Raw genomic sequence first — 15,483 nt, 5'->3', positions numbered from 1 at the left:
CTCCCTCTTCCTCTGCCCCTCTCCCCTGCTTGTGCTCTCTCGCTTGCACTCTCTCTCTCTCAAGTAAATAAACCTTTTTTTATTTTATTTTTTTTTTAATTTTTTTTTTTTTTAAGATTTTATTTATTTATTTGAGAGAGAGAGAATGAGAGAGAACACATGAGAGGGGGGAGGGTCAGGGGAGAAGCAGACTCCCTGCCGAGCAGGGAGCCCGATGCGGGACTCGATCCAGGGACTCCAGGATCATGACCTGAGCCGAAGGCAGCCGCCTAACCAACTGAGCCACCCAGGCGCCCAATAAACCTTTTTTTAAAAAAATTAAAATATTTACTTAGATTGTGTTTTCTGTCCCTTAATTAGGTAGCCCAGAAATTAGTTCAAAGAGGGAAAAAGATGAAACAGCCAAAAAGGGATACTAAAGAGAATACTGAAGAAGCAGCATCCCATAAATGTGGGGAATGTGGAATGGTTTTTCAGAGACGATATGCCCTTATAATGCACACACTGAAACATGAAAGAGCTAGAGATTACAAATGTCCGGTAAGTAATTGGAAAGCTAATTGAAGATGGTTCTAACTTCGTGATAAACAGAATCCAGTTTACTGTTTCATTGTTATTCTGCTTGTATTCTCTCAGTGTTTCTCTGTCTCCCTTATTTTGCTATGTAAGAGTCATCTTCTGATTTGTGTATGTCATTTCTTTGATCCCCCTCCCCCCAAAAAACAGTGATCTATCTTTGCTTCTTCCTGATACTACCCTAGTAAGACAAGACTGAAATTATCATTTAAAAAATAAAAGCTCAGGGGCACCTGGAAGTCTCAGTCGGTAGAGCATGTGACTCTTGATCTCAGAGGGTCGTGAGTTCGAGCCCCACACTGAGGGTAGAGATTACTTAAAAATAAATAAACTTTAAAAATTGAAAAATATAAGCTCATAGAAGGGTAAAGAGAATGGGGAGGAAACCTTAGCAACTACATTCTGGCCCCTGATAAATAGAGGGAATAACTGATTTAGCAGATTTGAAAGGGCTCATTCCCAGGCTTTCAGTGGGGAAAGCTAAGAATCTGTCCACATTGTATTGCAGAAGTACCAAATGCCTCAGGAATTAGTGTTACTTGCTACTTTGAAAGAAGAAGTGAGTCTCATTGTTAGAAAGTTTTTAAGCAGTTAAATCACCACCACCTTCTCTTCTACTTTCTGAAAGCATAAAACTCTGGGGAACACTGTGTACAGTGAGGGTGAATGTACTATACCCCCCCAAAAAAGGGAAAATAAAACCTTTCATACTGAATGTTGAAACCTTTCAAGTTCTCTTTACCTACTCCAGTCCCAGAATATTAGCAGCCAGACTCTTAACCCAAAAGCAGAAAGGTTTCTCAGAGATGAGAAATCTGAAGCCCAATAACAAAGGACTTGGAGACAGTGCTGACAAAAGCCTGTGGTTGACAGCTTCCCCTGCACCCACCCCACTTATACAGAAACTCCAGTCAGTTTTGTACCATACTGAAATATGTGTAGATGTCAGGGATGATCAGACTCAGGATCAGTATTTCAAGAAAAAAGCAACTTTGAGGATCCACAAATATAAAAATCTCAGAAAAATTGGGAAATAGACTAAATGTCTCAGAAAATAATGCAAAAGACGAGTTAGAAAATGAGAGTAAAGAAATTTAGAGAATTGGTATAGGATGTCTAATATCCAAATAACACCAAAGGGAACATGAGGAGAAAGAAATCATTTGTGCAATAAGGAAAAATATTAGAACTTAAGTTTCCTTGTGAAAAGGGACACATTGAATGCCCACAACCACGTCATCCGTAAGTAAATGTATATCAAGATAAATTATGAAATCTTTAAATCAAGGGACAAAGAAAAAAATCTTATGAATAATGACAGAGAAAAAAAGATGGACTCCTAGAAAGGATAAAGGTCAGAATGGCTTCAGGCTTTTCAGCAGCAACAGTGGAAACTAGAAAAGAAGGAAGGGCACAAGGTCTTTAAAATTCTAAAGGGAAGTGATTTCCACCTTAAAATCTGTAGCCAAACTATCAGTTATTTGTGATGGTAGAATAAGAACACTTTTAGACATGCAAGGTCTAAAAGTTTTACCTCCCAAACTCCCTTTCTCAGGAAGCTTATTGGCAGAGGTGTTCCACTAAAATGAGCAAGACCTGGGAAACATGGGGTCCAATTCTACAGAGTCCAAGCGTAGGAAACAACCAGTCCAGGTTGGAACAGGACAAAATTCTTTGACAGAGATCCCTTTAAGGTGATGTCTTTCAGTCTCCTCTCAGTAGACAATTGAAGGAAGGGTTTGGTATTGAGTTAGCACTAAGTATAAAGAGAAATAAAACAGAAAAAGGAAGGAAAGAGAATCAGAGTGTACTATATGACCCAGCTGTAATAATAACTACATCATTGGAAAAATGTGAACACAGAAATTGGTCAAAACTGGGACATAGCTATATTGAGAAAGTAAGGTAACAGGAAGGGTCTGCATTATGTGGAGGGAGCGGAGGGGTGAAGGAAGAGAATCCTCATCCATTATTCATGTTACTTAGAGTTACCAAGATAAGCATCATGAGAGAGTAAAAAAAAAAAAAAAAATGGCAGAAGTAGTAGACCAAAAGAAGAATTTTAAGGACCATCACAGTTTTATCTTTCTACTTTCTCTAACCCCTAGTTTTGCTCCACCTAACAACTATTAGTACTCATATGATGATAGCATTCTTCTGTATCTGTGTCCTACCATTCCTTCTAGACAGACCTAGTCTCCTCATTGATGCCTTTCTTCATTGCTTTGATTACTCCCTCTGTGGTTAGATTATCAACCTCTCCAGAGTAGGGGCTGGGTCTTGACCCCTTTCATCCTTATATCTGATATCTAGCGTATTGTCTTTTATATAATGTATGTGTTTATTGATTTATATAATTGTAACGAAATGGGAAATTGAAATAGTCAAGTTTCATTTAACATTTGTTATGGAATTACATTTAGACAGAATTTTATTTACTTTTTTGTAGTTGTGTAAAAAACAGTTTCAGTACAGTGCCTCCTTGCGAGCACATCTTATTCGACATACCAGAAAAGATGCACCCACTTCATCCTCTTCCAATTCTACGTCTAATGAGACATCGGGAACATCATCTGAGAAGGGGAGAACCAAACGAGAATTTATATGTTCCATATGTGGAAGGACATTACCTAAATTATATTCTCTCCGAATACACATGTTAAAGCATACAGGTGTAAAGCCACATGCGTGCCAGGTAAAGCCATGAAGTTTATTTTATTATATAAAGAAGATTTGTACTTAACTAGTGATGAAACTGGTTGATTCTGGAGTCACCCTCACTCCTATAAAATGTCACAGAGAATTCTAGGACTTTTTCAGTTTGTTGCCTGGATTAAAGGGTGATTCCCAATTGTGTTCTTTCATTTGCTATTTAATTTGTTGTAATTTGAAATGAACCTGTTAGGATGTTCATGAAACTTACTAGGTTTCAGAGGATGTACTGGGTGAGAATAACCAGTTCATTATCCCATTCATCCCTTTAACCTTCAGCAGAACCAATCTGGACTGGAAAGGAACCCATAGTTTAAACAAATCTCCTTAACAAAAATCCTGCCTGTGCTGTGTGTTTTCTAGAGCTGAGGACTGAGACTATCTAAATGCCAAAACAAAACTTCTAGGTGAAGAATCCTATGATGAGCCAGATTAGGGCTATTTGGAACAGTGAAAATTTTCTAGTAGCCCCTGTAGCCTTGCATATAAGCATGACCCATTTTTTTCACCAATGAGATTTTTAATGATTCTCTCTCTCTTTTTTTTTTTTTGCTTTTTATTATGAGAGAATAGAATAGAACCTCATATACCCTTTATCCAGCTTCAGTAGTTATCAACACATGGTCAGCTGTGTTTTATGTTTACTGTCACTCACTGTCCTACTCCCCCGTCCCCTCATTTCTTTTGAAGCCAAGTCCTAAGCATCATTTTATTCTTAAATTTTAAAGATAAGTATTAACTGGGCCTCTGGTCTTTTCATGTAGCACTACTCAAAATGTGTGTGGTCCATGGAAGATAAGTACAGAAATTGAGAGTATACATTTAGAAACTGTCATGGCAGTTGACATTGTTGTGACATTGTTATCATATTTAACAAAAAATGGATTGGGGAAAAAAAAAAACGAAACCCTGGTTCTTCATCAGAGTTTGAGAAGCACTGTTCTAGTTGGTGTAGCAAGAAATTAGTATATTTTCTTGTGATTAAGCTCTCATGTCTCTTTTAATATAGAAGGTACACGTGTCTCACAAGGACAGTGTGAGGGTCTGTCGTACTGCTTTGAGCTCCTTCAGTGATCACCTGGATCTAAGAAAAGGAGTAGTATTTGTTAAGTACTGAGTCAGAAGATGACCAACCAGTTAACATCCTTGACACTTGTTTCAGCTTTCAGTTTGTCATTTTGTTTGTAGATATTTTTCTTTAAAATGGCATACACGGGCGCCTGGGTGGCTCAGTTGGTTAAGCGACTGCCTTCAGCTCAGGTCATGATCCCAGGGTCCTGGGATCGAGCCCCACATCGGGCTCCCCCCTCGAGGGGAAGCCTGCTTCTCCCTCTCTCACTCCCCCTGCTTGTGTTCCCTCTCTCGCTGTGTCTCTGTCAAATAAATAAATAAAATCTTGAAAAAAGTAAAAATAAAAAAATAAATAAAATGGCATACACTTTTTCTGTCCTCGTTCTTCAGAAACAGCCCTGATTTCTCTTTTCTGTTTTACCGGTTGAAACACCTGTGCTGTCGCAGGTTTGTGGAAAGACTTTCATCTATAAGCATGGCCTAAAATTACACCAGAGTCTCCATCAATCTCAAAAGCAGTTCCAGTGTGAACTATGTGTTAAGTCATTTGTTACCAAACGGAGTCTTCAAGAACATATGAGTATTCACACAGGTAATGAGAAATTGGTATTGACATAGTTACACATTATATACTCTTAAGTTACCGTTATATTGATTATGCTATAATTATTTTAGAAGTTATATTGATACACTGTGTGCAGTTTTTTATTAATGAAAGTAAGGCTAAAAAATGTTCTTAAATCTAATTTTAGAGCTGTTTATTGGTGTAAAAATAGTCATTGTTTACCTCAGTGTAGAAAAAAGCGTACTGAGTATTAAATTATGCAATATTTAGATCCAGGCACTTAAAGAAATGGTCATGCTTTTAAAAAGTTAATGGGGTCGCCTGGGTGGCTCAGTTGTTAAGCGCCTGCCTTTGGCTCAGGTCATGATCCAAGGTCCTGGGATTGAGTCCCACATCAGGCTCCTTGCTCAGCGGAGAGCCTGCTTCTCCCTCTCCCTCTGCCTGCTTCTCTGCCTACTTGTGCTCTCTATCTCTCTGTCAAATAAATAAATAAAATCTTAAAAAACAAAACGGGGCACCTGGGTGGCTCATTCGGTTAAGCGTCTGCCTTCAGCTCAGGTCATGATCCCAGGGTCCTGGGATCGAGTCCCACATCAGGCTCCCTGCTTAGTGAGGAGCTTGCTTCTCCCTCTCCACCACCCCACCTCATTCTCTCTCAAATAAATAAAAAATCTTAAAAAAATAAATTAATAGCCAGATATAACTGTCAACATGGTGTAGGGCTTATAATTTTATTAGAATTTTTAGTCTATAGGTAATTATTTTCCAGTGCTTAAAGCAGTTATGTGGAAATGGCTGGTGAAGGGTAGATAGCAGCTCTAGAACTTGTATTCAACTCTGTACTGTTACAATCCAGATGATTATACAAGTGCAGGATGGTCTTTGGGTAGTGGTAATCTTGTTAGTACTGTAGTTTAGAGGAAAGAGAAATTTTGACCTAGTTTGTTGTTCTTCTGAGAAGATGACTGCCAAATGTAATAGCTTCTGTGTCCCCTTGATAAAATAACTTCTGAAGTAGGACATAAAGTATTCTTTTGGAAGAGCACCTGACTGTTGGATTTGTGATGTGTTTTTTATTTTTTATAGGTGAGTCCAAGTACCTTTGCTCAGTTTGTGGAAAGTCTTTTCACAGGGGCTCTGGACTCAGCAAACATCTAAAGAAACACCAGCCAAAGCCTGAAGTTCGGGGCTATCACTGTACTCAGTAAGTATTTAATACATAAACTGTTCAATTTTCTTGTGTTCCTAGTAGGTTTATTTGAAAGTTGTTTTCACAAGAAAATATCTGAGGTAACTCTAGTCGATAACAATATTATATAAATGAAATTAGCTAAGGGAGTAGAACTTACATCTATATATATCCAATGTGATGGACACGTGAATTAACTCGATGGGAAGAATCCTTTCACAACGGATACATATATCAAACCATTATGATGTACATTTTAAATATCGTAAAATTTTGTCAGTTATATCTCAATAAAGCAAAAAAAAAAAAAAACCCAAGGAAATGTTTGAAGATAATATTGAATTGTTATTTATTCTTGATTTTATTTTTTTTTATATTTTTTTATATATATATTTTTTTATATTCTTGATTTTAATCAATTTTTTTTGCCTAGATATTGCTATTTATGATTTTTTAGTTTTATTTAGGTATTACATAACACATAACTCACTCACTTGAAATAATTTAAAGACATTCTTCAAATGTATTACCTGGGGGTGGAGACTGTAGGAAGGAAAGGTCCCCAGTGCAAGCCAGAGATTTTTTTTTCTAGGCAGCTCGTCTAAGGTGCTGGGTTGTCTGCTAGTTTTTCCTCTCTTGAGACTCTTTTTATTTTCTCCCTCTTTTTATTTTCCAAAGCCTCCTGAAATTTCTCTTTTAGGGGTGCCTGGGTGGCTCAGTTGTTAAGCGTCTGCCTTCGGCTCAGGTCGTGATCCCAGGGTCCAGGGATCGAGCCCCGCATCGGGCTCCCTGCTCGGCAGGAAGCCTTCTTCTCCCTCTCCCGCTCCCCCTGCTTGTGTTTCCTCTCTCGCTGTGTCTCTCTCTGTCAAATAAATAAATAAAATCTTTAAAAAAAAAAAAAAGAAATTTCTCTTTTATAATTGAGATAAAACTCACTTAATGTAAAATTCATCATTTTAAAGTGTACAGTTCACTGACTTTTAGTACATTTAGTACATTGTGCAATTAGACATCACCACTACCCAATTCCAGAATGCCTTCAGCTGTTACAACTCTATCTTGGCCTTCTCTTCCTGTTTGTGCAGAGTCGGCTAGAGATGAGAGCTTAGGGCCTTCTCAGGTCTTTTCTAAGTATGTATTGCCCTGGGCAAGTGCGTGAACTTCTCAATTCCTGGGAGTATGTGAGAGTTTTTCAAAGCCCCTAATCCACCACCATTTCATTCCCCAGCTTTTTCTCCCAAGCTCTTGGTTTATATATTGTTTGAACCAAACTATCATTTCTTGCCCCATGCGGCGGAGGTGAATACATTTGCCTTTAAATGTTTTCAAAAGACTTCTCCTCCCCCCCCCCCCTGCCCCCGCCCCCCAATCCTCAGCCCTAATAGAGTTGGGCAAACTAAATGCAGACTCTTTGAGGGGATCCTTCAAGGAGTCACCAGGTGGGTTGAAAGAGACAACCACAGTTCTTTGAGAATAAGTCCCCTCGGGCATTGGGAACCCATGGTGGGAATGCAGTCTTCATGGCTGCTGCTGAACTGAGAAGCAGGGAATGGGACCAAGGTAAGTTCAAATGCTACAAAGCTCTCTTACCAACATTTAATGATTTTTAAAATTATTATATGTTTGCCTGTTCACTGTACACTTTTAATCAGTTTCCAGACTTTGAGTAAAATTGATTCTCATAGTTTAGGCCAGTTTTGTCTGGAGCAACAGGCTTATGGATTTCCTGACTGCCATATTTGCTGATGTCACTTTAATCAGTCTTACTATTAAAACAAAGATATTTTATTATCATTAGATTTTTAGTTGCAAGTGAAAGAAAACCCAACCTAAACTGGCTTGAATGAAAGGTAAAGTCTAGGAGTCTGAATGATTTAACATAAACTAGATTCACATTCATTAGCACTTGGTGTCTCCAAGGCTCTCTGGACAAGGCAGTAGCAATGGTTTTAGCCTCACATCCTCTCAACTCCCAAATCATCAAGCTGCTTTTCTGGTAATTCCTGTATGGGTTCTGAGATCTGAGATTGGATCTGGTTAAGTCATTTGATTATGATCAGTAATTACAGCCAAGGGAACGCTGTACTCTGATTGACTTAGGCCGGAGGCAGTTGCTCCATCCTGTGGTCAACAGTGAGGCCTACTGCGAGCACATGGACAGAGAAAGGGAGAGGGTAAAGGGGGGGGATCAGATGGGGTTTAGGGGGAGAAAGAAAACCAATGTCTCACGTAATAGCCTTTGAGAGCTCTGCATGGTTCTTTCTAAAATGTTTCTAGTACTAGAAACAAAACAGACAAGCAAAGGGAAAAAAGAGGGAGGCAAACCAAGAAACAGACTGAACTATAGAGAACAAACTGATGGTTAACAGAGGGGAGGTGGGTGGGGGGATGGGGTAAATAGGTGATGGGGATTAAGGAGGGCACTTGTGGTGAGCACCGGGTGTTGTATGGAAGTGCTGAATCACTATATTGTACACCTGAATTGTATGTTAACTAACTGGAATTTAAATAAAAACGTAAAATGTTTCCAGTACTCCTTGAGCTAAAAGAACTTAAAACCCTGAAGCCGTATTGCAAGATTGGAATAGTAGCAAATTCTTGTGTTTTTTTAATTTATAAACAAATTATGTATTTATTTAAAGATTTTATTTATTTGACAGAGAGAGAGAGCAAGCGCAAGCAGAGGGAGTGGCAGAGGGAGAGGGAGAAGCAGGCTCCCCAGCGAGCAGGGAGCTTGATGTGGGCTCTATCCCAGGACCCTGGGATCATGACCGAACCAAAGGCAGACACTTAACCGACTGAGCCACCCAGGTGGCTAAATTCTTTTGTTTTAAATTGGGATCATTTTTTAGAGTTCTAGAAAGCCATGAGTATTACTGAGTCTTGGAAATTTGTTTTAAAAGAATAATAAAGTGATCTGATTGAGTGGTTAAACTTTATTATTGCAGATGTGAAAAAAGTTTCTTTGAAGCTAGAGATCTTCGTCAGCACATGAACAAACATCTTGGTGTGAAGCCATTCCAGTGCCAATTTTGTGATAAGTGCTATAGTTGGAAGAAAGATTGGTATTCCCATGTGAAGTCTCATTCTGTCACTGAGCCTTACAGGTAGATAAATTTGAGCAGGATCTGAACTTAATTGAGATGTATATGTGCTTGGATTAATTCTTTTGGATGCTGGTGCTTTGGAAAAAATAATTTAGGGTTTTTTTGTACCCCCGTTATAGGTGTAATATATGTGGCAAAGAATTTTATGAGAAAGCATTGTTCAGAAGGCATGTAAAGAAAGCTACCCATGGAAAAAAAGGAAGAGCAAAGCAGAACCTAGAACGGGTGTGTGAACAATGTGGAAGAAAATTCACTCAGCTAAGAGAGTATAGGAGACACATGAACAACCATGAAGGTAACGGTACCAAATATTATGCATATATTTAAGTAGAATAAAAAGTCCAATAGTGAGTCTCCCTTTACCAGCCCTCTTGCCTGTTAACCTCATCTTCCTTTGATAAGAGTTGAATCCCATAATAGGGAATATTTATTCAAGTGATTGAGGTGATCCTGAACCTGGGTACCTAGTTATTGTGTATGTAGATAGGTTCGTTTTTTAGTGAGCTTAATATTCTAGGTCAACGTTTTTATGCTGAACTGGACTATTGGAAGCTTCTGTTACCTTATCCTAAGATTGTAGGATTGCAGGGAAGGTTAAATGAAACTATGCATGGAAACTCAAAACTGTCTCTCAGTAACTTCTATCTCTTGGAACACCTGTAGAGAGATTATATTGCAGAATCTAGTTTATTCTAAGGTACACCGTTAGGTCCTGGATAAAAGATGGCCATAGTCCATATAGAAAGGGTAATGGGTTACTGTACTTCTTATTTTTTTTAATATTTTATTTAATTGTCAGAGAGAGAGAGCGCATGAGCAGGGAGAAGGAAAAGAGGTAGAGGGAGAAGCAGGCTCCCCGCCGATCAGGGAGCCCGATGTGGGACTTGATCCCAGGACCCTGGGACCATGACCCAAGCTGAAGGCAGATACTCAACTGAATGAGCCACCCAGGCGTCCCTGGGTTACTCTCCTTAAAGAAAAGCATTATTTATCAGGGAACTTTAATATATTTTGTTACTTGTACCTTACACACACACCTCTCTCTCTCTGTCTCTCTCTCTTTTTTCATAGGAGTTAAGCCATTTGAATGCTTAACCTGTGGAGTAGCTTGGGCTGATGCCCGATCTCTAAAACGCCATGTCAGAACACATACTGGCGAGCGTCCCTATGTCTGCCCCGTATGTAGCGAAGCCTACATAGATGCTCGAACACTGCGTAAACATATGACTAAATTCCACAGAGATTATGTGCCTTGCAAAATTATGCTGGAAAAAGATACCCTTCAGTTTCATAACCAAGGAACTCAAGTGGAGCATGCGGTTAGTATCTTAACAGCAGACATGCAGGAACAAGAAAGCAGTGGTCCTCAGGAACTGGAGACGGTGGTGGTGACGGGAGAGACCATGGAAGCGCTTGAAGCTGTTGCGGCTACGGAAGAGTGTCCATCAGTCTCTACGCTCTCTGACCAGAGCATTATGCAAGTGGTTAATTACGTGTTGGCACAACAGCAAGGACAAAAGCTCTCGGAAGTGGCAGAAGCTATTCAGACTGTAGAGGTAGAGGTGGCACACATTTCAGAAGCAGAGTGACGGTAGCAGTGGGGGTCAGAGAAGTGACATCCCATGTGCACTGAACCCAGAACATCTGTTTACAGGACGACGTCACTATCTGCCTGGTGTTCGCAGGTCAAGGCTCTGGGCTGTTCGGTGATGTTTGAACATTTCTGAATGGTTTTCTGGCTCATGGGTTCTGTGGAAAAGTCCATATACGGCAAAGAAATTGAAAACAAACCCACTTGATGGCATTGGTTTATCATGGTGTACTTTTTATGAATTAATGTTTATAAAGAACTGGACTAAATTAAAAACTGTATAGTTTCACTTGCATTTTGACATTATTATATACTTTGAGTTTAAAAGGCTGCACTAGTCAGATCTTCTCTTTTATTCTAAAAATAGGTTCTGTGATTTCATTTGCCCTGTTTATAGGTTTAAAAAAATTCTAATATAAAGCATTTTAGTAGGATGTATACGTGTATTACATTTTTAAAATGCTTCAAATCTGTGATTCTTGACTTACTATTTATTTTAACCCCTTATAAGTCAGGGATTTATTCTATTTTAAAGCACTTAATGAGTTACATGTTGTAATCAAGTTTGCACAGTATACTTATCTATATGGGGAACCCTTAAATAAATAGCTGATTTTTTAAATGCCATTAAAATGCATGAAATGCCTATTAAAGCCTTAATATATACTATCTCTTCAAGGCAAGTAAATTGACCATGAGCAAAGAACACTGTTGTTAAACACTGTTGATGGGAAATTTCTCCTTGATAACATGAGACAATGAATGAAAAAAAATCTCATTCTTTTGCTGAAGAATGAACAAATTAAAACTAGATTTGGTATGTTTGCAGCTTTTGTATCATGTTTAATTGTTCAATTTTGTTGAAAAACTGCAATTTAGAAATAGGATAGCAATATAGACCTCTACAGCGGTCCTGTGGATACCATATAATTGTCAAGTAACTTCAGAATATTGAAAAGTCTTCAATTCAGCCCTCAGTATACTATTTAAAGAAGTTAATTGATTATGGTCCACCAAATTGTTGAAAGTAAATTATTTTTAAAAGTTACCTAAGAATTATATTAATTTGTGTGTTTGATTTTTAAATTCCCACTTCTAGAAGCTATCCAGTTTTCTGATCTTCAAAATAACTGTGGGGAGATGCCACATTTCTCTCCTGTGGGGAAACTACCACTCAAACTATAATTGTTAAAATTAAACTTTTTAAGTATTGGAAGCTAATATAAGGTATAAAATGAAGATATAAGCAAATCATATGTAAATCATTCCTAAAGCACAAGAAAAGAATGTGCCTTGATGTACATATATTATTAAGATACTTATTCCAGTTTACTTTAAAAAAATGGCTTAAAAGATAAAGATTAAATGTGATGCCATGCATGCATTGTCTGCATATGTAATATTTGCATTTGCAAATTTCCCATTGTTCCTATAGCTATGTGGCTGACTTTCAATTTTAAGTGAATTGACATACAGTCTATAACTTTATAATGGCTGCTTGTTTATCATACTTTTCAGTTAGTGAAAATGTATTTCAACCTGACTAAAATCTGGAATTGTGTCTTTTATGTTCCATCTTCACCATTGTTATTAGATTTAGTTAATTGTATAAGACCATTAATGTATGTCAAAAATTGTAAATAAAAGATGTTGAATCTTGTTTAAAAGCATAAGCTTTGGAGTTTAGCTTGTCACTTTTCTATTCATAAATCAGTTGCTGTTATTTGATGTGTTATTAAAGTCAATCCATGTTTAAGGGGAAGGGGAATAGAATACATTAAAATACAATGACTCATGGAACACTACATCAAAAACTAATGATGTAATGTATGGTGATTAATATAATAAAAAAATAACCATTGGGTGAAAACGTAATAATATTAAAACATCTTACTCGTAAACATAATTTTGCCACAAAATTGGAAGTAGTGTGATTTACTGCCTACTTGGGTAATTTTTTTTTTGAATTTTGAATTTTTTTTTTTTTTTAAGATTTTATTTATTTATTTGACAGAGAGAGACAGTGAGAAAGGGAATACAAGCAGGGGGAGTGGGAGAGGGAGAAGCAGGCTTCCCGCCGAGCAGGGAGCCCGATGCAGGGCTCGATCCCAGAACCCTGGGACTGTGACCTGAGCCGAAGGCAGACGCTTAACGACTGAGCCACCCAGGCACCCCTACTTTGGGTAATTTAAATGTGTAGAGTTATAGGGCGCCTGGCTGGCTCAGTTGGTAGAGCATGTGACTCTTGGTCTTAAGGTCGTGAGTTCAAGCCCCATGTTCGGCATGACTTTTTAAAAAATGTGTAGAATTACATAATTCCATGTAGAAACAAGTGTTAAGATTCCAAAAATTCAGTTTTATATTGCCATGGGGGAAACTTCTATATTTAATTTACAATTCCTTTTTAGAATCACGCATTGCTTTGTTGTTGTCAGGTGACTCTCCTCTAATTGTGTGGGTACCCCTGGTTAAATGTACTTATTACTCTTCCTGCTAAGCAGTTTGAGTCATTGCTGTTAGTCATCGAAATGTATGAATTGATAGCAATGAATTAATTCTCTGACATGGGTTTTAATTTGTTTTATTAAAAGTGGCTGTATTCAGGGCGCCTGGGTGGCTCAGTTGGTTAAGCGACTGCCTTAGGCTCAGGTCATGATCCTGGAGTCCCGGGATCGAGTCCCGCATCGGGCTCCCTGCTCAGCAGGGGGTCTGCTTCTCCCTCTGCCCTCTTCCCTCTCCCCTCTCATGCTCTCTGTCTCTCATTCTCTCTCAAATAAATAAATAAATAAATCTTAAAAAAAAAAAAAAGTGGCTGTATTCAGAATTTCACAGGGTTGCCTAAACTGCTGGACTCAGAGCTAATCCAAACCTTCAGTGTTTTGTCGTTTTTTTAATGCATTGGTGTAAACTGTGCATGCATGACGTTTCCTGCTCGGGATTGTTCTTGTCAAACATGTAATCTCTTGGACGTTCATAAACACTTTTACATCTAATGTTTGGAACATCCATAATAAAAGCCTTTGCTTCCTCTTGATCCTATATATTGATCAATTAGAGTTTGTAGAAGCTTATGGAGCGAAGATGTGTAAGTAACTTAACCAGTTTAAATATACCATGCTTATAGCCTATTGATGCTTTGAAGTTTAAATACTGCTGTTTATTGAATTTTTCCTCAAGAGTCTTACAGATATTGGAGTATGAACTCATCCCCAGTAGGGCCTCATTTTGGGAAGCCTGTGCTACCCACGTAGGTTGAGGTTTTGTGTTTGCTTCTGCTAGGTTGCTCCAAGAGTGTTCATGGTTAGGTACTATTTTTATATTAATTCTCAGACTATGGTTTCCTGGAGCAGCAGCACCTGTAAATTTTGAACTTCAGACCAGTTTGAGAGCAAGCTCGCCATTCTAAATCTTCAAGGGAGGCTTTTGCCCACTGACAGCCCAGCCTGGGACAGACAAGTATCCTCATCTGCCTGGACTGGTGAACTGAGTTGATTTCTTGCCTGGTCTTTCACTGAAGATGGAGCTCTTCAGTGGTCCCAGTGTTTTGTTTCTTTTTTAAGTACGCTCCCTGCCCAGCTTGGGGCTTGAACTCAAGACCCTGAGATCAAGAGTCCGTGCTCTGAGCCGCGTGCTCTACTAACTGAGCCAGCCAGGCGCTCGGGTGGTCCCTGTGTTGTGTTTAATTTTTTTTTCCAATTTCTGTAAGCCTAAATCCTGATCTCATTGCCTTTTATCTGTCAAAAGCCCCCCCCGCCCCCCGAAACTGCCAATCCCATCTACCACAAGGTTACTACAAGTTCAACTCCGTTTCCTCTTATCTGGCGACTCTAGGACATTGCCTTTCTTCCAAACTTAGTATTGTGAATTTCAAAGGAGTTTGTTACATTTTATCAAGTGGAGAGTTTCATGTATTTTGAGTTTAACTCTGGAAACCAAATAGTGTTTCTTTAAATATTTCCCCTTCTGGTTACTTTTTGTTTCCAAACATTTTATTTCTACCCTCAATACCTCTTCACTCTCCCCATCTTTTTCTTTTTCTCTTTTTTAAGATTTTATTTATGTGTTTGACAGAGAGAGAGCGAGAGCAGGAACTCAGGGATAGTGGGAGAGGGAGAAGCAAGCTACCCGCCGAGCAGGGAGCCGGATGTGGGGCTCGATCCCAGGAGCCTGGGATCACGACCCAAGCCCAAGGCAGACACCTAACGACTGAGCCACCCAGGTACCCCTCCCCATCTTTTTCTTGCTTCCTGATAACCTTCTTGGAGTTCCTCAACCTGATCTGTAACTGTTCTTAATTATCTATTCTTCATTTTAAAAATTGTATTTCTTAGTATTTCCAATTGGTTCTTTATAGGTGCTTATTCCTGCTTCCCTTTTTGATTGATCCTTTCTTATCTTGCTGGTTGGATGTATTCTGTTCATTTTAAACTCTTACTGTGTCTGGTCTGTGCTCTGCAAAAAAATTACGTGTATATACCACAACTTCACCATTCTACCATTGATGGATATTTGGGGTTATTTTCAGTTTGGGGTTATCGTGAGGCATGTTGTAGGACCATTTTTATCCTCTTGGTATATACATGGGCATGCATTTTTGTTGGATACATAACTTAGAGTAGAATTTGAGATAATTGGATTTGTGAACCAAAATATTTCCCAAAGAGGTTATACC

At 38.6% G+C, this 15,483-nt stretch overlaps 1 protein-coding gene across 2 annotated transcripts in view; it reads left to right on the top strand.

The window, feature by feature from the left end:
- The window catches only part of ZBTB11 (zinc finger and BTB domain containing 11), a 30,855-nt gene extending 19,692 nt beyond the window's left edge, over nucleotides 1-11,163 (top strand). For both annotated transcript variants that reach the window (XM_035015295.1, XM_035015296.1), the window contains exons 5-11: nucleotides 361-540; nucleotides 3,026-3,271; nucleotides 4,807-4,951; nucleotides 6,011-6,128; nucleotides 9,062-9,220; nucleotides 9,340-9,515; nucleotides 10,292-11,163. In XM_035015295.1, coding sequence (XP_034871186.1) covers nucleotides 361-540; nucleotides 3,026-3,271; nucleotides 4,807-4,951; nucleotides 6,011-6,128; nucleotides 9,062-9,220; nucleotides 9,340-9,515; nucleotides 10,292-10,809 — 1,542 coding nt within the window. In that variant the 3' untranslated portion in view covers nucleotides 10,810-11,163. The remainder of the gene's footprint in view (nucleotides 1-360; nucleotides 541-3,025; nucleotides 3,272-4,806; nucleotides 4,952-6,010; nucleotides 6,129-9,061; nucleotides 9,221-9,339; nucleotides 9,516-10,291) is intronic.
- Nucleotides 11,164-15,483: the final 4,320 nt, after the last annotated feature.

This window comes from Mirounga leonina, unplaced genomic scaffold (genome assembly GCF_011800145.1).
Source record: "Mirounga leonina isolate KUSES-001 unplaced genomic scaffold, KU_Mleo_1.0 Mir_169, whole genome shotgun sequence".
Lineage (NCBI taxonomy): Eukaryota > Metazoa > Chordata > Mammalia > Carnivora > Phocidae > Mirounga > Mirounga leonina.
The sequence above is the reverse complement of the archived record's forward strand: the minus strand, read 5'-3'. Positions and strand labels throughout refer to the sequence as shown.